The sequence below is a fragment of the Loxodonta africana genome, chromosome 3, assembly GCF_030014295.1.
Source record: "Loxodonta africana isolate mLoxAfr1 chromosome 3, mLoxAfr1.hap2, whole genome shotgun sequence".
NCBI classification, from domain to species: Eukaryota; Metazoa; Chordata; class Mammalia; order Proboscidea; family Elephantidae; genus Loxodonta; species Loxodonta africana.
Window position 1 is genome coordinate 71,396,453 of NC_087344.1, and position 23,838 is coordinate 71,420,290.

Sequence of the window (23,838 nt, forward strand, 5' to 3'; positions counted from 1 at the left end):
ATAATGTAATCATTCAAACAGTTGAAAAGAGAGCTTCCTTAAGGTGTATTCTGCCTTCAGACTAAACAGATTCTTTGGCAGGACTCATTCTACCTTTCCATTCTACACTCTTTCTGTCACCTGACCTATGGATCTTGGGATGCAGGAATTTCAGAGAGAGTTTTGGAGATCTCCTGTTTTCAAGATCATTAGAAATCCTATTGCCTCCCACTGCTTCTTGCATGTATGTTGATACCATGTGAGTATTGTAGCTGTTAATAATTTATTCTCACAGTTTTACATCTTGAGGATCATGGACATATTTTGTTTCCTAATTTTGTTGTAGTTCTTATCCAGGGTTTTTTTTTTTTTTGGTTGGTTATCTTAGTTGCTCTGTTGTCATCTTTCCAAAATTCTCCAAATATATTTTTAGAGGAAAAAATTCTTTATTGCTTTTCCTGATTACAAAAGTATTCCAAGTTCTAAAAAAATTAAATATCAATATATGAAATTTACCCATAACCACACCTCTACAAGTAGTTTGGAATGTATTCCTTCAGCTTTTTCCTTAATGCATATGACAGGCATTATTTTTTAACAGCTCTTTTAGATGTAACTCACATGCCATATGTCACCCACATAAAATGTATAGTTCATTGGTTTTTACTACATTCATATATGTGTGCAACCATCACTACAATTTTAGAACATTTTCATCACCTCAGGAAGAAAACCCATATCCTTTAGCTCTCCCACCTCCCTGTTCTTCCAACCACTGATCTGTTTTGTCTCTCTATATTTTTCTGTTCTGAACTTTATATGAGTATAATCATGTAGTACGTGATCTCTTGTGAATGAATTCTTTCATTAGCATATTTTCAAGATTCATATTGTAACATGTATTAGTACATCATTCTTTTTTTATGACCAGATAATATTCCATTATATGGGTATATCGCATTTTGTTTATCCATTCTTTCATTGAGGGATGTTTGGGTTGTTTCCATCGGTGATGATTAAGGTTCTGTGTCAACTTGTCTGGGCCATGATTCTCAGTGGTTTGACAGTTATGTAATGATACAATTTGGCAGTTAAGTAATGATGTAGTCATCCTCCGTGATGTGATCTGATGTCATCAGCCAGTCAGTTGTAAGGAGAGTTTCCTTGGGGGTGTTGCCTGCATCCTGTATGTTTGTGTATATGTAAATGTGTGTGTATATATATATGTGTATGTATATGTATGATTGTGTGTGTGTGTGTATGTATAAGGAAACCCTCGTGGCATAGTGGTTAAGTGCTACAGCTGCTAACCAAGAGGTTGGCAGTTCAAATCTGTCAGGTGCTCCTTGGAAACTCTATGGGGCAGTTCTACTCTGTTCTATAGCATTGCTATGAGTTGGAATCGACTTGACGGCAGTGGGTTTGGTTGGTTTGGGTATATATATGTGTACACACACACACATATATAAAATGGACGTCCTGGCAAAGCCGCTTGCTTGCTCTGGATCTTGCATCTGGCTTGTCGTCATCTGACCTTCAGTTCCTGGGACTTGAGTTAGCGGCCTGCCGTATTGTCTGCTGATCTTGGAATCTGTCAGCCTCTGTAGCCTGTGAGCCAACAGCCTGCGATCTGACCTGCTCATCTCGGTTTCTTCAGCTCTTGCAGATACATGAGTCAGGAGAAGCCTCTAGCCTGATGCCTGACCCACGGACTTGGAACTTTCCCGCCTCTACAACCATGTGAGCCATTTCCTTGAGATAAATTTCTCTCCATCTCTAGATACACATCACTGGATTTGCTTCTCTAGAGAACCTGGCTGGAGAAACCACCTTTTGATTATTATGGGCAATGCTGCTATAAACATTTGTATACAAATGTTTTTATTGACAGATGTTTTCGTTTCTCTTGGTTATGGACCTAGGAGTGGAATCGCATGCTCATAAAACTCTGTTTATTATAAAAAAAAAATTTTTTTTTTTTTTAATAACTCTGTTTAATCATTTGAATAACTGCCAGACTGTGTTCCAAAGTGACTGTACTATTTTACATTCCTGTGAGCAGTGTATGTTCTTGGAGAACTGTCTGTTCACATCCTTTGCCCATTTTTTTCTTTTTTTTAATTGTGCCTTAAGTGAAAGTTTACAATTCAAGTCAGTTTCTCATACAAAAACTTATACACACCTTGTTATGTAACCCTAGTTGCCCTCCCAACAATGTGACAGTATACTCGTTCTCTCCACCCTGTATTTCCTGTGTCCATTCAGCCAGCTCCTTTCTCCCTCTGCCTTCTCATCTCTTCTCCAGACAGGAGTTGCGTGCATAGTCCCATGTGTCTACTTGAGCTAAGAAGCACACTCCTCACCAGCATCGTTTTATGCCTTATAATAGTCCAGTCTAATTTTTGTCTGAATAATTGGTTTTAGTTTTGGGCTAACAGAGAGTCTGGGAGCCATGACCTCTGGAGTCCCTCCAGTCTCAGTCAGACTATTAAACCTGGTCTTTTTACTAGAATTTAAGGTCTGCATCCCACTTTTCTCCTCCTCCATCAGAAATTCTCTGTTGTGTTCCCTGTCAGGGTAGTCATTGGTAGTAGCTGGGCACCATCTAGTTCTTCCTGTCTCAAGCTGATAGAGTCTCTGGTTTATGTGGCTCTTTCTGTCTCTTGCCTTTGCCTACTTCTTTAAAAAATAATATTTTATTGAGTTTTTGGTGATAGTTTACAGCGTATGTTAGGTTCTCATTTGGAAATTTCCACACAAATTGTTACATTTATCACAGTGTGTCAGCATTCTCTTTAGTTGTGTTGTTTGTTCCCTTTCTAATACTCTAGTTTCCCTGCCTTCTCTCGTCTTTGCTTTTGAGAAATTGTTGACCTTTTGGTTTCATACTGTTGATTTTTAAGTAGGGCACTGATCTTACAGGTAATATCCCTTATTTTGTGTGGCACTCTGCTTTTTTAAAAAGATGACTCAGGGAATAGGCTTGGTTCTGGGTTTAAAATGTGTCTCAGAGTGATAGTCTCAGAGGGTTCTCTGTTCTGTTCCAGTTTGTTTGGCTTTTTTTATTTAAGTAAGAATTTGAGTTCTCCATACTTTTCTCCCATTCTATCCAGGACCAACTGTTGTGGCCCCAGTCAGAATGGTCAGTAGTGGTAGTTGGGCACCATCTAATTCTTCTGGTCTTAGGGTAAATGAGGCTGTCTTTGCCCATTTTTAAATTGGGCTGTCTTTTTATTGCTGAGCTGTAAGACTTCTTTATATATTCTAGATATAAGTTTGGTATCATATATATGATTTGCAAATATTTTCTCCCATTCTATGGGTTGTCTTTTTCATTTTCTTGATGGTGTCTTTTAAAGCAAAAAGTTTAAGTTTTGACAGTCTCATTTATCTGTCTTTTTTGGATGCCTGTACTTTAGGTTTCATTGCCTAAATGAAACTTGATTGCCTAATCCAAGGTCATAAAGATTTACACTTGTGTTTTCTTTGAAGGGGTTTATAGTTCTAGTTCTAAGCTTTAGGTGTTTGATCCATTTTGAGTTAATTTTTGTATATGGTGTGAGATAGGGGTCCAGTGACATTTATTGAAAAAACTATTTCCCTATTCAATAATCTTGGCACCTTTGTCAAAAATCATTTGCCTGCAAATGTATGGGGATATTTCTGGACTCTCAGTTCTGTTTCATTGATCTATATGTCTAACCTTATGACACTAGTCCACAGTCTTGATTACCATAGGTTTGAAGTAGATTTGCATTTGAGAAGGGTGAGTCTTCCAACTTTGTTTTTTTTTTTTTTGAAGGTTGTTTTGACTGTTCTGGGTATGTAGATTTTAAACTCAGCTTGTAAATTTTCCTATGATATTTGAAGGATAATTTCACTGGGTATAGAATTCTAGTTTGGTCATTTTTTCCTTTATTATTTTCTTCCACTTCTTCTTGCTTGCATGATTTCTGATGAAAAGTACACTGTAATTATAATCCTTGTTCCTCTGTAGGTGAAAGTGTTTTTCCCCTATGGCTGCTTTCAAGATTTTCTCTTTGTTTCTGGTTTTCTGTCATTTGACTGTTATATGCCTAAGTGTAGATTTCTTTTGGTAGTTCCCATGCTTGGTGGTTTCTGAATTTCCTGGATATTTGGTTTGCTGTCATTAATTTTTTGGACATTGGTAGTTCAGATATTTCTTTTGTTCTCTCTTCTTCTGCTAGTCCAATTATGCATATAAGACTTTTGAAATTGTCCAAAGGTTATATTTTTTTCATTGCTTTTAATCTCTTTGCATTTCAGTTTGGCAAGTTTCCGTTGACCTATCCTCAAGTTCACTACTTCTTTCAGTGGCCGTGAAAATGAGTTTTTCATGTCTAGCACTTTTCTTTGATTCTTTGAGTTTCCGTATCTCTGCTTACATTACTGAACTATTTTATGTTGTCCACTTTTTCATTAGAGCATTTAACATATAACCAGAGTGTGATAGTTACAAAATCTATGTCATACCTGAGCCTGGGTCTGATGCTTTGTTTGCGTTTTAACATTCCTTGTGATTTTTTGTTGAAAGCAGACATCGATGTGTTGAGTGGTGCCAATTGAAGTAAATAGGCTTTTAGTGTGAAGTTTTATGTTAATCTGGCCAGCTGATGGACTTTGTTTAATGTTTGCTGTAGATATAGGTACCAGAGGCTTCATATTTTTCTAGTGTTCTTACTTTTGTCACCCCTATTGTCTTTGGGGTTCCCTAAGAACTCCTGCTTGGAGAGAGGCTGTGTCTTGTATCCCTCTTAGCTATAATTGTTATTAATTTAGGTATCATTGTTATTATATTGGTACCCTGTTATTGTGATGTTAAGGTATGGGGAAAGAGGGAGCATTCTTACAATTTAATCTGTCTTTTTGTGGGCTTGTGTTGCTTGGCTGTGACCTTCTCTAAGGGTTTCTTAGCTTTTTTTTTACCCCTCTTAGGCGTTACAGGAAGGCTGTAGGAGCCTGGAATTTGAGAAATGCCCTTCGCCCAGGAAGGCTAAGACCTGGTAAAGTCTTTTCCCTTGGAGAATAGTCCTTTGTTATGGAGAACGCTCTGGGCATATTTTACAATGGTTACTCTTCTGTTCTCTCAGCCAGAGCCATCAGGGAGATCATTCTTGGTTCTTGATCATGAGAAGCTAGTGGGGTACATGGAGATAAAACTTACAGAAAGGGTGGGGTTCCCCTGAGACTGCGACCTATAGAAGTTTCTCACAAGCTAGTTTACGCGCTCAGCCTGCAGCCATTCATAAAATTATTATGTAAGGTTAATTTTTATTATACCTAAGTGTAGTTAAGTGACTCTAGCGGCTTCTCTACCAAGTGAGTTAGGTCTCAGCTGGCACTCTGTCAGTTTGCCTGTCTTTCCATATTTTGGGGTCACAGTTTGCTCTTTGACCTCAGTTTTCAGATGGGTCCAAAAGAAGTTGTTGACTTTCAGTTTGTTCAGCTTTTTCTCATTATAAGGATGGGAGTGACTACTTCTAAGTATTTCTGAAGATTAACTGGAACTAGAATTCCCATATTAATCTTCAGAAATACTTTTTTCTACAACATAAAGACAACCACATGGACCTCACCAGATGGTTTACACAGGCATCAAATTGACTATATCTGTGGAAGGAGACAGTGGAGAAGTTCAAGCTCAATATTAGCAGTCAAGACAAAGTCAAAGGCTGACTAGAACAGACCATTAACTGCTTATATGCAAGTTGCAGTTGAAGCTAAAGAAAATCAAAGTAGGTCCAAGAGTGCCAAAGTACGACCTTGAATACATTCTGCCTGAATTTAGAGATCATCTCTAGAGTAGACTTGACACACTGAATACAAATGGGATGACATCAAGGACATCATTCAAAAAGCATATAAACGGTCATTAAAAAGATAGGAAAGAAAGAAAAGAACAAAATGGATGTCAGAAGAGAGTCTGACACTTGGTTCTTGAGCATAGAGTAGCTAAAGTGAACAGAAGAAATGATGAAGAGAACTGAACAGAAGATTTCAAAGGAAGGCTCAAGAAGACAAAGTAAAGTATTTTAACGAAATGTGCAAAGACCTGAAATTACAAAATCAAGTGGGAAGAACACATTCAGCATTTCTCAAGCTAAAAGAACTGAAGAAAAAGTTTGTCTCGAGTTGGAATATTGAAGGGGTCTGTGGGCAAAAAAATTGAACGATGCTGGAAACATCAGAAGGAGATGGAAGAGGATACACAGAGTCACTGTACTGAAAAGAATTAGTCGATGTTTATTTCAGGAGGTAGCATCTGATCAAAAACCTGGTACAAAAGGGAGACGTTCAAGCTGCACTGAAGGCGTCTGCTAAACGCAAGGCTCCAGGAATTGATGGAATATCAATTGAGATGCTTAAACAAGCAGACGCAATGCCAGAAGCACTTACTTGTCTGTGTCAAGAAATTTGGAAAACAGCTACCCGGCCGACTGAGTGAAAGAGATCCATATTTGTTGCCATTCCGAAGAAGGGCAATCAGATAGAATGTAGAAATTATTGAGCAGTTTCATTAGTATCACATGCTAGCAAGATTTTGCTGAATGTGTTTCAAAAACGGCTATAAGGTGCATCAATTGGTCTCAACCCACCTGGATCAAAGGAGAATGAAGAACACCAAGGACACAAGGCGATTATGAGCCCAAGAGACAGAAAGGGCCACATGAACCAGCGACTACATCATCCTGAGACCAGAAGAACTAGATGGTACCCGGCTACAACTGATGACTGCCCTGACAGGGAACACAACAGAGAACCCCTGAGGGAGCAGGAGAGCAGTGGGATGCGAACCGCACATTCTGATAAGACCAGAATTAATGGTCTGACTGAGACTGGAAGGACCCCAGTGGTCATGGCCCCCAGACCTTCTGTTGGCTCAGAACAGGAACCATTCCTGAAGCCAACTCTTCAGACGTGGATTGGACTGGACAACGGGTTGGAGAGGGATGCTGGTGATGAGTGAGCTTCTTGGATCAGGTGGACACTTGAGACTATGTTGGCATCTCCCGCCTGGAGGGGAGATGAGAGGGTGGAGGGGGTTAGAAGCTGGTGAAATGGACACGAAAAGAGAGAGTGGAGGGAGAGAGTGGGCTGTCTCATTAGGGGGAGAGTAATTGGGAGTGTGTAGCAAGGTGTATATGGGTTCTTGTGTGAGAGACTGACTTGATCTGTAAACTTTCAAACACGATAAAAATTATTAAAAAAAAAATGGCTATAGCTTATACATTGACAGAGAACTGCCAGAAGTGCAAACAAGATTCAGAAAAGGACATGGGTCCTGGATTGAATTGTGTCCCCCACAAAGTATCTGTCACCTTGGCTAGGTCCATGATTTTCTTGTATAACTGTATGATTGTATACCATTTTATCTTCTGATGTGATTTTCCTATGTCGTAAATTCTGTCACTGTAGTGTAATAAGATGGATTAGTGGTAGTTATACTGATGAGGTCTGAAATATTAGTGTCTTAAGCCAGTCTCTTTTGAGATGTAAAAGAGAGAAGTGAGCAGAGAGACATGGGGACCTCATACCACCAAGAAAGCAGTGCTGGGAGCAGAGCGTGTCCTTTGAACCTGAGTGCTGAGATGCTCCCAGACCAAGGTAAGACAGATGCATCAAGATTACCTTCCTCCAAAGCCAGCAGAGAGAGAAAGCCTAGCCCTGGAGCCAGCATCCTGAATCTGGACTTCGAGACTCCTGGACTGTGAGAGAACACTTAATCATGCTCATGCAGAACCTGTGCATGAATTAAGAGGCAGTTGTTCAGAAGAACAAAGGGATAGTGTGTGGTTTAAAACTGGAAAAGGTGTGAATCATGGTTGTATGCTTTTACCTTCCTTATTCAACCTAAATGATGAACAAGTAATCCAAAAAACTGGGCTATGTGAAGAAGAACGCGGCATCATTTACAGCCTGAGACATGCAGATGACACAACCTTGCTTGCTGAAAGTGAAGATGACTTGAAACACGGACTGAGGAAGGTAAAAGACTACAGTCTACAGTATGGATTACATCTGAACGGAAGATGAAAATCCTTGCAACTGGACCATTAAACAACATCATGATAAATGGCCAAGAAATTGAATTCAAGTATTTCAATTTGCTTGAGTCCATAATCAATGCCTATGGACGCAGCACTGGAAAAATCAAACAACGTATTGTATTGGGAAAATCTGCAGCAAAAGACTGCTTTAAAGTGTTATTTTGATGACTATGATGTGCCTGACATAAGCCATGGTATTTTTCATTGCCTCATATGCATGGGAAAGCTGGATTATAAAAAAGGAAGACCGAAGAGGAATTGACATATTCAAATTCTGGTGGTTGCAGAGAATATTGAACATAGCATGGACTGACTGCTGGAAGAACTATCAAATACATCTTGGAGGTAGTACAGCTAGAATGCTCCTTCGAAAAAAGGATGATAAGACTTTGTCTTACTTACTTTGACATGTCATCAGGAGAGACCAGTCACTGTGGAAGGACATCATGCTTGGTAAATGGAGGGTCAGCAGAAAAAGAGGGAGCTCTTCAGTGAGATGCATTGGCACAGTGGTTGGAACAATGGGTTCCAACATAATAATGACTGAGGATTGAGCAGGATTGGGCAACATTTTTTTTTTGTTATACATAAGGTTGCTGTAAGTTGGAGGCAACTCGACAGCCCCTAACAACAAAAAGAATGACTAATGATATTGAGTGTCTTTTCACATACTTACTGGATATTTATGTATTTTCTTTGGAGAAATGTGTATTCAAGTCCTTTGCCCATTTTTAAGTTGGGTTATTTGTGTTTTTGTTGTTGTGTTATAAGAGTTCCTTATACATTTAAAGATAGTAGCCCCTTATCAGAGAAATATTTTGCAAATACTTTCTCCCATTCTGTGGGCTGTCTTTTAATTCCGTTGATAGCTTTCCTTTGATGCACAAAAAGTTTTTGATTTTCATAAAGTCTAGTTTATTTTTTCTTTTGTTGTCCGTGCCTGTGGTGTCAAATCCAGTGTTACGTAGATTTGCCCCTTTGTTTTCTTGTACCCATTTTATAATTTTGACTCTTAAATTTAGCTCTTTGATCCATTTTGAGTTAATTTTTGTATATGGGGTAAGGTAATGATCCAACTTTATTCTAGTGCATGTGGCTGTCCAGTTTTATCAATACCATTTGTTGAAATGTATGTTCTTTCCCCACTGAATGGTCTCGGTACCCTTGTTGAAAATCAGTTACGTAGATGTGAGGGTTTAATTTTGGGTTCTCAGTTCTATTCCATTCGTCTATCCTTATGGCAGTACCGCACTGTTTTGATTACTGTAGCTTTGTAGTAAGTTTTGAAATCAGGAAGTATGAATTGTTCAGTTCTTTTTAAGATTGTTTTTGCTACTCTGGGTCCAATAGATTTCCATATGGACTATTAAAAAACCCAAAAAACTGAACCCACTGGTGTTGAGTTTATTCCGACTCATAGGGAACTTACAGGATTTCCAAGGCTGTAAATCTGTACAGAAGCAGACTACCATATTTTTCTCCCACAGAGCTGCTAGGGGTTTCAAACTACTGACGTTTTGGTTATCAGTGAAGCACTTTAACCACCACGCCACCAGGGATCCTGATGGCTTTTTCCATTTCTGCCAAAAATGTTGTTGGGTTTTAACAGGTATTGCAATGAATCTGTTTATTGTTTTGGGTAGTACTGTCATCTTAAAAATTTATGTCTTCCAGTCCATGAATATAGAATGTTTTCCATTTATTTATGTCTTCTTTAAATTTTTCAGCAGTATTTTGTAGTTATCCATATATGTCTTTTGATTCTTCGGTTATGTTTATTCCTAAGTATTTTATTCTTTTTGACACTGTTGTAAATAGTATAGTTCTCTCATTTTCTGTTTTGGATTGTTCATTGCTAGTGTATAGAAATACAACTGATTTTTGTATGTTGATTTTGTATCTTACAACTTTGCTGAATTTGTTTTATTAGCTGTAATGGTTTTTTTGTAGATTTTTTAGGGTTTTCTATATAAAAGATTATGCTATCTGTGAATAGAGGTAGTTTTACTAGCACTCTCTCTCTCTTTCTATCCCTGCGGCTCCTCTTGTCTGGTTCTGCCCCCGTTACTGACTGGTCCAGCTGTCAGTGAGCAGCCTTAGGACAGCCGTGGGCCAGCCCCAGTTTTGGGCTAGCATATTGGCTGCTTGTGAAGCACAACTGCTGTTAGTGACCCCTTCATGGGGTGACCTGTGCTCAGCCGGCAGACCCTTGCGTCTGGTGCTGTAAGCTCAGTGGACAGACCTCTGCACGGGGCCTTTCACTGCTGCTTGCTGTGTTCTGTGTGCCTCTTGCTTCCATTGCTCTGTCGGTTGGAGTGGGTGGCCCCTGCATCGGTGCCACCATGCCCTCTGGGCCTCTTGCCACCTTTTCTGGAACTCTTGCTGTTTCTGCTCATGCTATATGTTGTGGGCTTGCTGGTCATGCCTCTGGGCCTCTTGCTGCTGCTTGGGTATCTTGCTGTGAATGTTACAGCTCTCAACTGGGGTTTCTGCCACTGCTGGGGCTTGCTCATGGTCTCTGCTGCTTTTGGTGCTGTCATAACCCTAAGCATATTACAGTTCTTGGCCCATTCCTCTCTGACCGCTCTGCTGCCACTTCTCTGTTCATTGGGCACCAGCTTCTACTTTTGCTGGGCTTTGTTGCTGTTGCTCTAGGTCATTGCCAACTGCTCTGCCTTCTACCAGGTCTGGGGTTTCTGCTGCTTCTGGTGGCGCTGGTCCCTTCTCTATTTCTTGATAAATTTTCAGTCTCTTATTCTGTCGCCTCATATGCACGCGAAAGCTGGCCACACGAATACGGAAGACTAAAGAAAAATTGATACATTTGAATTATGGCATTGACGAAGAACATTGGATACACCACGGACTGTCAGAAAAATGAACAAATCTGACTTGGGAGAAGTACAGCAAAAATGCTCCTTAAAAGCAAGGATGGCGAGACTTTGTCTTATGTACTTTGCACTTGTTATCAGGAGGGATCAGTCCCTGGAGAAAGACATCATGCTTGGTAAAGTAGAGGGTCAGTGAAAAAGAGAAAGACCCACACAACAGGATGGATGAACACAGTGTCTGCAACAGTGGACTCAGACATAACAATGATTTGTGAGGATGGCACAGGATCAGGCAGCTTTTCATTTTGTTGTGCATAGCGTCGCTGTAAATTGGAATCACTCAATGGCAGCTAACAGCAATAACATCCTGTCTTAGGCTGGGTTCTCTACAGAAGCAAAAGCAGTAAAGCATGTAAATATATGTATGTAAATAGAGTTATATCAGAGAAAAGGCTGATGGCGATTGTAGAGGCTGGAACGTCCCAAGTCCGTGGATTAGGATAGAGGCTTCTCCCAATTCACATAGTCACAGGGGCTGCCGAACCCAAGATCACCAAGTTGGAGAACAGGTCTCTTGCTCACAGGCTGTGAATATCAATGAATCCCAAGATTGGCAGACAAGATGGCCGGCTTCTCCTGATTCATGTAGCTACAGGAGCAGACGAACCCAAGATTGGAAGGTCAGAGAGCAGGGCTTTGCTTACAGTCTGTGAAGATCTGTGAATCCCATGATTAGCTGATAAGATGATAGCTGAAGTCCCGAGAACTGGGGGTCAGACGAAGAGGAGGCAGCTGCAGGATGCAGAGTGAACAAAAAGCCAGAATATCTGCTCATATTTGGATGCAGGCAACACCCCCAAGGAAAATTCTGTTCAGTTGGTTTAGTCATTCACAGCAGATCCCATCATGGGAGGCATCGCGTATAAACACTGAGAATCATGGCCCAGCCAAGTTGATACACAGTCTTAACCATCACACGTGCCCAGGGCTGAAGTCTCCACTCTGGGACAAGAATTGGGGGAAGGGAGTATTCAGCACAGAGCTTCCATGTCCTTTGTTGTTAGGTGCCGCCGAGTTGGTTCCGACTCATAGTGACACTGTGCATAACAGAACAAAGTACTTCCTGGTCCTGCGCCATCCTACAGTCGTTGTTATGCTTGAGCTTAGAACCGGGATGAAAAGTCCAAATTGTTTACTGAAAAGGGGATCCACATTTCACACTACGGTTGCTTGCTATAGTGTTTACATTGTCAAAATCTGATCAATAAGTCAGAGTTAAAAGTTTTTATTGTGCAGAAAAAACTATGAGCAGGGAGCAGACCTTCTGCTCTCTTCACATTACAATTTTGATCAGCTTATATACAATTCAGACTGTTAGGGGACTTCCCAAAAGAGAAATCTAAAGCTATTGGCCGTCTTTTACATAATTGGCAGGAGGTGACTTGGATTGGTTGGTTCATTAAGTTTTTGTGTCTGCATCCTATAGGCTGTTGTTTAGTGCCGTCAACTTGATTCCGACTCATAGTGACTCTATGTGACAGTTGAACTGCCCCATAGGGTTTCCTAGGCTGTAAATCTTTATAAGAGCAGATTGCCACGTCTTTTCTCCCTAAGTGCTTTGGGTGGGTTTGAGCCTCTGACAGAGCACTTAGCAGCAGAATGCTTAACCGCTGTGCCACAAGGGCTCCATCATATATGCTGGTTATACTTTATCTCATTATTTAAAGTTTTTCCAGAACTGTCTTTATCCCAGGATTTGGGTGTCTGGGAATGGTTAGGCCTAAAAACCAAACCCACTGCCATTGAGTCAATTCCGACTCATAGCGACCCTGTAGGACAGAGAGTTTCCAAGGAGTGCCTGGCAGATTCGAACTGCCGAACTCTTGGTTAGCAGCCATAGCACTTAACCACTACGCCACCAGGGTTTCTGAAGGGTTAAGAGTTAAGTTGAAATAGGTGAACCAATTTTCTTTAACCCCTTGAATTTAATTATGTTGCATTGTTGGTAGCATAGTTTATGTTTTTTTATTTTTCACTTATTTTTCTGACTTCTTGTTCTCACAATTATTGATAGAGCTATAAATCTATAAAACATGTCTGTAAATTTTATCTGTTTATTTCTTGAGTGCTATTATTTCGCTTGATGTATTTTGAAGTTGCGTTACTAGTTGATACAAGTTTAGAATTAGATTTTTAAAAAAATTTATTGTGCTTTAATTGAAAGTTTACAAATCAAGTCAGTCTCATACAAAAACTTATACACACCTTGCTGTGCACTCCTAGCTGCTCTCCCCATACTGAGACAGCACATTCCTCCTTTCCACCCTGTATTCCCCATGTTGATTCAGCCAGCTCCTGTCCACCTCTGCCTTCTCATCTCACTTCTAGACAGGAGCTGCCCACATAGTCTCATGTGTCTACTTGAGCCAAAAAGCTCACTCCTGACCAGTAACATTTTCTGTCGTTTAGCCCAGTCCAATTCCTGTCTGAAGAGTTGGCTTCAGGAGTGGTCCTAGTCTTGGGCTAACAGAGGGTCTGGGGACCATGACCTCTGGGGGCCCACTAGTCTTAGTCAGACCATTAAGTCTGGTCTTTTTACGAGAATTTGAGGTCTGCATCCCACTGTTCTCCTGCTCCATCAGGGAGTCTCTGTTGTGTTCCCTGTCAGGGCGGTCATTGGTTATAGGTGGGCACCATCTAGTTCTTCCTGTCTCAGGCCGACGTAGTCTCTGGTTTATGTGGCCCTTTCTGTCCCTTGGGCTTATGTTTAACTTGAGTCTTCAGTGTTCTTCATTCTCCTTTGCACCAGGTGGGTTGACACCAGTTGATGCATTTTAGATGGCCTCATGCTAGCATTTAAGACCCCAGGTGCCACTCACCAAAGTGGGATGCAAAACGTTTTCTTAATACATTTTGTTGTGCCAGTTGACCTAGATGTACCCTGAAACCATGGCTCCCAGATCCCCATTCCTGCTACTCTGGCCTTCGAAGCGTTCAGTTGTATTCAGGAAAGTTCTTTGCTTTTGGTTAAGTCCAGTTGCGCTGATCTCTCCTGTATTGTGTATTGTCTTTCCCGTCACCTAAAATAGTTCTTCTCTACTATTTAATTAGTAAATACCCCTCTTACTCCCTCCCCACCCTCATAATCATCAAAGAATATTTTCTTCTTTGGTTAAGCTTTTTTTTGAGTTCTTTTAATAGTGCTCTCATACAATATTTGTCCTTTTGCAGCTGACTAATTTCACTCAGTGTAATACCTTCCAGATTCCTCCATGTTATGAGATGTTTAACGGATTCATCATTGTTCTTAATCATTGCGTAATATTCCATTATGCGAATATACCAAATTTATCCATTCATCTGTTGATGGGCACTCTGGTTGCTTCCATCTTTTTGCTTTTGTAAACGGAACATGGGTGTGCATGTATCTGTTTGTGTGAAGGCTCTGATTTGTCTAGGATATATCCCAAGGTGTGGGATTGCTGGATTGTGTGGTAGTTCTGTTTCTATCTTTTTAAGGAAGCGCCAAATTGATTTCCAAAGTGGTTGCACCATTTTACATTCCCACCAGCAATGCACAAGTGTTCCAGTCTCTCCACAACCTCTCCAACTTTATTATTTGTGTTTTGGATTAATGCCAGCTTTGTTGGGGAGAGATGGTATCTCATTATAGTTTTGATTTGCATTTCTTCAATGGCTAATGATTGTGAGCATTTCCTAAAGTATCTGTTAGTCACCTGAATGTCTTCTTTGGTGAAGTGCCTGTTCACATCCTTTGCCCATTTTATAGTTGGGTTATTTGTAATTTTTTTGTTGAGTTTTTACAGTATCTTGTAGATTTGAGAGATTAGATGCTGATCAGATTTGTTGTAGCCAAAACCTTTTTCCCAGTCTGTAGGTGATCTTTTTACTCTTTTGGTGAAGTCTTTGGATGAGCATAAGTGTTTGATTTTTAGGAACTCCCAGCTATCTAGTTTTTCTTCTGGTGTTTGTACATTGTTAGTAATGTTTTGTATATTGTTTATGCCATGTACTAGGGTTCCTAGTGTTATTCCTGTTTTTTCTTCAATGATCTGTATTGTTTTAGATTTTATATTTAGATCTTTGATCCATTTTGAGTTAGTTTTTGTGCATGGTGTGAGGTATGGGTCTTGTCCCATTTTTTTGCAGCTGGATATCCAGTTATGCCAGCACTATTTCTTAAAGAGACTGTCTTTTCCCCATTTAACAGACTTTGGGGCTTTGTGAAATATCAGCTGCTCATATGTTGATGGATTTGCATCTGGATTCTTAATTCTATTTCATTGGTCTATGTATCTGTTGTTGTACCAGTACCAGGCTGTTTCGACTACTGTGGTGGTATAATATGTTCTAAAATCAGGTAGTGTGAGGCCTCTCACTTTGTTCTTCTTTTTCAGTAATGCTTTACTTATTGGAGGCTTCTTACCCTTTCATATGAAGTTGGTGATTTGTTTCTCCATCTCATTAAAACATGTCATTGGTATTTGTTTGGATCAGGATTGCATTGTATCTGTACATTGCTTTTGGTAGAATAGACATTTTCACAATGTTGAGTCTTCCTACCCATGAGCAAGGTATGTTTTTCGACTTACGTAGGTCTTTTTCTGTTTCATCCAGTAGCGTCTTGTAGTTTTCTTTGTATATGTCTTTTACATTTCTGGTTAGATTTATTCCTACATATTTTATCTTCTTGGTGATTTCCTCTTCGATGTTTTCTTTGTTGGTGTAGAGGAATCCAACTGATTTTTGTATGTTTATCTTGTATCCTTATGCTCTGCGGAACTCTTCTATTAGTTTCAATAGTTTTCTTGAGGATTCTTCAGGGTTTTCTTTGTATAAGATCATGTCATCTGCAAATAGAGATACTCTTACTTCTTCCATACTAATTTGGATGCCCTTTATTTCTTTATCTTGCCTAATAGCTCTGGCCAGTACCTCCAGCACAATGTTGAATAAGAGTGGTGATAAAGGGCATCCTTGTCTGGTTCCCGCTCTCAAGGGGAATGCTTTCAGAGGCTCTCCATTTAGGATGATGTTGGCTGTTGGCTTTGTATAAATGCCCTTAATTATGTTGAGGAATTTCCTTTCTATTCCTATTTTGCTGAGAGTTTTTTTTTTTTTTTTTTATCATGAATGGGTGTTGGACTTTGTCAGAAGCCTTTTCTGCATCAATTGATAAGATCATATGGTTCTTTTGTTTTATTTATATGATTTATATTGATTGTTTTTCTAATGTTGAACTGTGTCTGCATACTTGGTATGAATTCCACTTGGTCATGGTGAATTATTTTTTTGATATGTCATTGAATTCTGTTGGCTAGAATTTTTTTTGAGTGTTTTTGCATCTAAGTTCATGAGGGATATAGGTCTGTAATTTTCATTTTTTGGGCGTCTTTACCTGGTTTTGGTATCAGGGATATGCAGGATTCATGGAATGAGTTTGGGAGTATTCCATCCTTTTCTATGCTCTGAAATGCCTTTAGTAGTTGTAGTGTTAACTCTTCTCTGAAAGTTTGGTAGAACTCTCCAGTGAAGCCGTCAGGACCAGGGATTTTTTGTTGGGAGTTTTTTAATTATCTTTTCAGTCTCTTCTTTTGTTATGGGTTTATTTAGTTGTTCTACCTCTCTTTGTGTTAATTTAGGTAGGTAGTGGGTTTCTAGAAATTCATCCATTTCTTCTAGGTTTTCAAATTTGTTAAAGTACAGTGTTTCATAGTAATCTGATATGATTCTTTTAATTTCAGTTGTTTCTGTTGTGATATCATCTGTCTCATTTCTTATTTGGGTTATTTGCTCCCTTTCCTGTTTTTTTTTTTTTTTGTCAGTTTGGCCGATGGTTTATTGATTTTGTTAATCTTTTCAAAGAGCCAGTTTTTGGTCATGTTATAACTCTTTTCAGTTTTTTTTCTGCTCTCTATTTCATTTAATTCTGCTCTAATTTTTATTATTTGCATTCTTCTGAGGGTTTCTTTCGTTGCTCTTTATTTGTCCAAATTATGGGGATAGTTCTTTGATTCTGGCCTCATCTTTTTGAATGTGTGCATTTATTGCTATAAATTGACCTCTGAGGACTGCTTTAGCTGTGTCCCAAAGGTTCTGATAGGAAGTGTTTTCATTCTCATTGGATTCTATGAATTTCTGTTTGTGGTCCTTAATTTCTCATATAACCCAGTCGTTTTTGAGCAAGGTGTTGTTCAGCTTCCGTGTGTTTGATTTCTTTTCCCAGCCTTTTCTGTTACTGATTTCTACTTTTATGGCATTATGGTCAGAGAAGATGCTTTGTACTATTTCGATGCTTTGGATTCTGTTAAGGTTTGCTTCATGACCTAATATGTGGTCTGTTCTGGAGAGTGTGTTCCATGTGCATTGGAAAAGAAAGTATACTTGGCTTCTTTTGGGTGGGGTGTACTGTATATGTCTGTGAGGTTAAGTTGGTTGATTGTGGCATTTAGATCTTCCGTGTCTTTATTGAACTTCTTTCTGGATGTTCTGTCCTTCACCAAAAGTGGTGTATTGAAGTCTGCTACCATTATTGTGGAGGTGTCTCTCTCACCTTTCAATGCTGTTAAGAGTTTGTTTTTATGTATCTTGAAGCTCTGTCGTTGGGTGTGTAAGTATTTAATACGATTATATCCCTGTGGTGTATTGTCCCTTTAATCATTATATAGTGCCCTTCCTTATGCTTTTTCTTGGATTTAACTTTAACGTCTACTTTGTCAGAAATTAATATCGCCGTTCCTGCTCTTTTTTGATTGTTACTTGCTTGATGTATTTTTTCCATCCTTTGAGTTTTAGGAAACTCTGGTGGCATAGTGGTTATGTGCTACGGCTGCTAACCAAAGGGCCGGCAGTTCGAATCATCCAGGCACTCCTTGGAAACTCTGTGGGGCAGTTCTACTCTGTCCTGTTGGGTTGCTATGAGTCAGAATCGACTCGACGGCACTGAGTTTGGGTGTTTTTGAGTTTTAGTTTGTGTCTTTAAGTCTGAGGTGTGTAGGAATCATACAGACGGATCATGTTTCTTTATCCATTCTGTCACTCTGTCTCTTTATCAGGGCTTTTAGTCCATTTATATTCAGCGTAATTATGGATAGGTATGAGTTTAGTGCTGTCATTTTGATGTCTTTTTTTGTGTTGTTAGTGTCTTCTTTCCACTTAATTTTTTGTGTTGAGTAGTTTTTCTTTATATACTGTCTTTTACTCTTTTTCATTTTTGCTTATTTTGTATTTGCTGTGTCTTTATGTTTTTCTTGTATTTTATTTTGATGTGTAGGATTGTTAGTCTCCATTGTGGTTACCTTATTATTTACCCCTATTTTTGAAGTTTAAACCAGACTTTCATCTGTGTATTGCCTTGACTTCCTCTCAGTGAGAAAGATCTATGACTAAATATTTAGATCCTTTTTATTGATTTAATGTTATCATTTTTTACATAGTGACATCACTGTTTCCCTTTTTAAGCATTTTTTAATCTTGATTTATTTTTGTGATTTCCCTATCCTGGTTGATATCTGGTTGCTCTGTCCCTTGTTCTGGTATTAGGTGGTTATTTGATGTTATTGCTTTTGTAATCAGAGGACTCCGATTCGTATTTCTAGTATTTTTGTTTTGGTTTTTGTAAATTCCCTAAACTTCTGTTTTTCTGGAAATGTCCTAATTTCGCCTTCATATTTGGGAAACAGTTTTGCTGGATATGTGATTCTTGGCTGGCAGTTTTTTTCCTTCAAGGCCTTATATATGTCATCCCGTTGCCTTCTTGACTGCATGGTTTCTGCTGAGTAGTCTGAGCTGATTCTTACTGACTCTCCTTTGTAGATTACTTTTTGTTTATCCACAGGTGCTCTTAAAATTCTCTATCTTTGGTTTTGGCAATTTGATTATAATATGTCTTGGTGACTTTCTTTTGGACTCTACCTTGTGTGGGGTTCAATGAGCAACTTGGATAGATATCTTCTTTCATGATGTCAGGGACGTTTTCTGCCAAGAAACCTTCAACAATTCTCTCTGTATTTTTTGCTCTCCCTCCCTGTTCTGGTAGTCTAATCACTTGTAGGTTATTTCTCTTGATAGAGTCCCACAGGACTCTTAGGGTTTCTTTATTTTTTTTTAATTCTTTAAAAAAATTATTTTTCTTTGAATATATTGGTGCCAAGTTTTTTATCTTCATTCTCTCTAATTCTGACTTCCGTTTCCTCAGTTCTGCTCCTCTGACTTTCTACTGAGTTGTCTAATTCTGTGATTTTTTTGTTAATCTTCTGAATTTCTGATTGCTGTCTCTCTGTGGGTTCTTGCAGCCTATTAACATTTTCATTATGCTCTTGAATAACCTTCTTAATTTCTTTGACTGCTTTATCTGTATGTTCCTTGACTTGTTCTGTGTTTTGCTTGATCTCCTACTTAACCTCTTGAAGAATTCTGTATGTTAGTCTTTTGTATTCTACCTCTGGTAATTCCAGGATTTTTGTTTCATTTAGAAGATTCCTTGATTCTTTGTTTTGGGAGCTTGTTGAAGCTATCATGGTCTGCTTCTTTATGTGATTTGGTATTGACTGTTATCTCTAAGTCATCTATAAGCTATTGTATTAATTTACTGTGTCCTAGCTTTTTACTTTCTTTTGATATACCCAAATGGGCTGCTTGAGTGAGCTTGCTTGATTGTTGGCACCTTTGTATCTCTAAAGTCCTGTCACCAGATGGCTGGAGCTGTTACCATATGTATGAGCCTAGGAGTCCATTCACTTTTCTTGTATGGATTCAGCTCGGGTGTACAGGTAGTCGATTATCAAGGTGTGGTGTAGGCTCTTACCTATGGTCTTAGAGGAGCAGGGATCATTGGTTGTGGGCACAGGTATCTGGTTGCAGCAGGGGGTCACACTCCGAGTAAGGCAGGGGCTGACAGCTGTCTCCTGTGTGTCTGTGAGGAATGTGCGTCCCTATTCCCTAGCATGCACAGATGGGTAGGCTCGGTAGCTGGACCATGGGCACCCAGTTCTTTTGGCTATGAGGACTGGGAGGCACTACTTCTCCTTGGACGCCTGTCTTGAGTGGCTAGGTGCTATAGATGGAGCCACCAGTCTTTAGGCCCCAGGTGTGGGTAGGTGAGGACCCAGCTTAATAGGTAGAACGGTGTCAAATGTCAAAGGCCTGCCTATTCACTGCACAGCTGAAACAGTGGAAGACAGACGTCAGGCACATACACCGTTGCACAGTGACAGCAAAGGCCTAAGCTGAGGAAATTGGCCCACATTGGTCCACGTAGGGGTGAAAGGCATTCAAAGTCCATGGACTGCTTGTGCCTGGACAGTACCTGCTTCTGCCCTGAGTTCCCAGCTTAGAGGAGCCGTCAGATTATTTTTTCCCCATTTGTTAACTTGTTCTTTCTCTAACACCGGGAGAATGGTGCAGGGTGCGCAGCAGGACCTAACTCAGGCCCAGGGAAATCTACCGCCACTGAAGGTGTCTTGGGGGCTGGGGCAGAGGGAGGAGTGATCAGATTAATGGGAGAGAGTTCTTTTGAAAGGGGTGCTTTTTGATCCATGTGGTAAACTAGACACAGGCACTTATCTTTTGTCGAGAGCGCTGTTCTTTGTGATTCTGGGGGCATGAATAGACTCTGCTGCTTGCTTTCTCTGGTTGTGGAAAACGTGTCCTGAATGCTACCGCTGGCCATGCCACAGTTGCACCAGGGAATTAGGCCCGTGCTGCTCATTGTCTCTCGCTGAGAAAAGTGCATTCCGAATGCTACTGCCAGCCCTGCCACGGTCTCCCCAAGAGATCGGGGCTGAGGGGCATCGGTTCCCATTGAAACAGGTCCTGCAGCTGCTTCTGAACTGTCTCTCCATCCCTGTACTGCTCAATCCGATTTCTTAATTTTGCCTTTGATGTTCCGGGCTCCTAGCTTGTCATATTTATAATCGATTTACTAGTTTTTTCAAGTCTTTGTTATAAGAGGGACCACTGGAAGCGTCTGACTACTTCATCATCTTGGTCCTGCCTCTAAAATTAGGTCTTCTGGTAGTCATTATTAAATGACTCTCTATTCAAGTAACACTCTTTCAGGAACACAACAGAGTCCCTGATGGAGCTGGGGAAAAGCGTGAAGCAGAACACAAATTCACGTAAAAAGACCAGACTTAATAGCCTGATGGAGACTGGAGGAACTCCAAGACTGTGGCCCCCTGATACTCTGTTAACCCCCAACTAAAACCATTCCCGAAGCCCAGTCTTCAGACAAAGATTAGATTGGACTGTAAAACGTAAAATAATACTCGTGTAGAGTGTGGTTCTTAGTTCAGGCAGGTAACAGGAGACCACATGGGTGGCTCCTCTCCAGAGGCATGATGAGAAGGCAGAAAGAGACAGGAACTGGTTGAATGAACACAAGAAACCCAGGGTAGAAAGGGGGAATGTGTTGTCACATTTTAGGGATTGTAACTAATGTCGCATAACAATATGTATATAAATTTTTGTATGAGAAATTAACTTGAGCTGTAAACTTTCACCTAAAGCATAATAAAAAAAGTAATACTCTTTTCTTTTTAAGTCTCTTTTGTCCAGTGTTAATATACTTATATCTGCTTTTTTTATGCTTAGTGTTTAAATGATACTTGTTTTCTTTCCCCATTTACTTTTGACCTGTCTGTGTCTTCATATTTAAAATGTGTTTCTTGTAATAGCGAATAGTTGGGTCTTGCCTTTTTCTCTAGTCTTAAACTTTTTTTTTTTAATTGTGCTTTAAGTGAAAGTTTGCGGTTCAAGTTAGTTTCTCATATAAAAATTCATGCACACGTTGTTAACATGACCCTAGTCACTCTCCGTTTAATGTGACAGCACACTTCTCCTTTCCACCCCAGATTTCCTGTGTCCATTCAAGCAGCTCCTGTCCCTCTCTGCCTTCTCATCTTGCCTCTGGACAGGAGATGTCCATTTAGTCTCATGTATCTACTTGAGCTAAGAAGCACACTCCTCGTGAGTATTGCTTTATGTCTTATAGTCCACTCTAATCTTTGCTTGAAGAGTTGGCTTCAGGAATGGTTTTCGTTTTTGGCTAACAGAGAGTCTGGGGGCCATGTCCTCTGTGGTCCCTCCAGTCTCAGCCATATCTTTTAAGTCTGGTCTTTTTACTGGAATTTGAGTTCTGCACCCCACTTTTCTCCTGTCCCATCAGGGACTCCTTGTTGTGTTCCCTGTTAGGGCAGTCATTAGTGGTAGCCGGGCACCATCTAGTTCTTCTGGTCTCAGGCTGATGGAGTCTCTGGTTTATATGACCCTTTTTGTCTCTTGTGCCTTTGGTGTTCTTCCTTCTCCTTAGTCTCAAACTTTTTGGTCAGTGAGTTTTTTTCTTTTATGTTTAATAAAATTCTTATACGATTGGGTTTAAGTCTGCTGTCTTCGTATTTGTTTTCTATTTATTGCATTTGCTCTTTGATCTTTCCTCATTTTAGTGAAATTGTGTATTTTTCAGCATTCCATTTTGTCTCCTGTATTAAGTGTTTCAGTGTGCTTCTTCATGTTATTTTTTAGAGGTAGCCATAGGGATTACAATGTGCCTCTTTTAAGTTATCACAGTGTACCTCCAAATATCTTATTATTTGTAGAACCTTGAAACAGTGTAATTCCAGTTCTCTACCTCTGTGTTTTCACCTGCCCCTTTATGTTGGACCCTTGCCTTATATTTTCTATATGTGTTTATTTTTTTACTATCAAGATGGCGTCATGGATTCTTACATCAGTGCATGTATTTTATTGTTGTTAATTATTTTGATGTTCAGATTATCTCAGATCCAGTCAGTAGAGCCTCTCCAACCTAATTGCTGTTTTTGTCGTTGTTTTTAATCCATGGTTTTGTAGTTCTTTCCTACTTTTGATGCAACAGGGTGTTCGAGAGTGATCTTTTAAAATCTTAAACATGTTACTACTCCTTTGCTTAAATTTCATCAGTGGTTTTTGTTAACCTTATGATAAAGCCCAAGAATTTTCTAGGCTCGGGATTCAAGGCCCTGCTTATATGTCTAGTTTTATATCTCTTACACTTGTCTCCCATTTTTTCTAACTGTTGGGGACCTTTTAAAATTTCTTTGTACGCTATTTGTTCCTCCTAATACTTTCTTCCTTTCTTCTGTGATAAATGTTTTGTCATCTTTCTGATCTTGGTTTAAATACCCCTTTCTAAAGAACATTATGCTCGTTGAAGTAGAGGGTCATTGAAAAATAGGAGGACCCTCAATCAGATGGATTGACACAGTGGCTGCAATGATGGGCTCGAGCATAACAACGATTGTGGGGGTGGCGCAGGACTAGGCAGTGTTTAGTTCTGTTGTACATAGTATTGCTATTAGTCAGAACCAATTCGGCGGCACCTAACAACAACAAGTGATGCTTTCTTAATTTATATAGTAGGCTAAGTCCTTGCTAATAGCATTTTATTCTTCTTGACTGTAGCATTTATCTCACATTGTATTTGTTTGCTTAATATTTGTATCCCATGATCATAATATTTATGAAAGAGTAAAGAGCTGCTTATTTTACCTCCTGGTCTATTTCAACATAGTGACCAGCACAGTGTGTGCCTGATTTGTAGTAGGCAAATATTCAATACTTGTTGGCTGACTGTCTGCACTGGATGTGTTAACTTTCTATATGACCTTGAGTGGTTTGTTTTTCCTTATTTATAGAATGAGGAAATCTCTGCTATTCGTAATATATCTTTAAAATCACTTTCATATTTGTAATTCTTTAATTGTATTGCTGGGAGTAATAAGGAGACTAACGGAATTTGAGTATAAGAATCTACATTATGAAATAGAGTGAGAAAATATTGGATGGGCAGTAAAAACACATTAGATTGGTCTACTGTATTACAGTTTACAAAGCCTTTATGGTATGAATGCAGTGAAAAAATCTCTGAACCTTGGTACAGATTGCTGGTCTGACACTTA

At 39.6% G+C, this 23,838-nt stretch overlaps 1 protein-coding gene across 3 annotated transcripts in view; it reads left to right on the forward strand.

Moving 5' to 3' along the window:
* The window catches only part of ZMYM4 (zinc finger MYM-type containing 4), a 171,047-nt gene that overhangs the window by 34,353 nt on the left and 112,856 nt on the right, over positions 1–23,838 (forward strand). Inside the window, exon 1 of one of the 3 annotated variants that reach the window (XM_064281690.1) lies at positions 16,747–21,868. The exons of the other annotated variants lie outside the window; for them this stretch is intronic. Within the exon in view, the coding sequence (XP_064137760.1) occupies positions 21,836–21,868 (33 nt within the window). The 5' untranslated portion in view covers positions 16,747–21,835. Of the gene's footprint in view, positions 1–16,746; positions 21,869–23,838 lie in introns of those variants that run through there. 3 annotated transcript variants of the gene reach the window in all.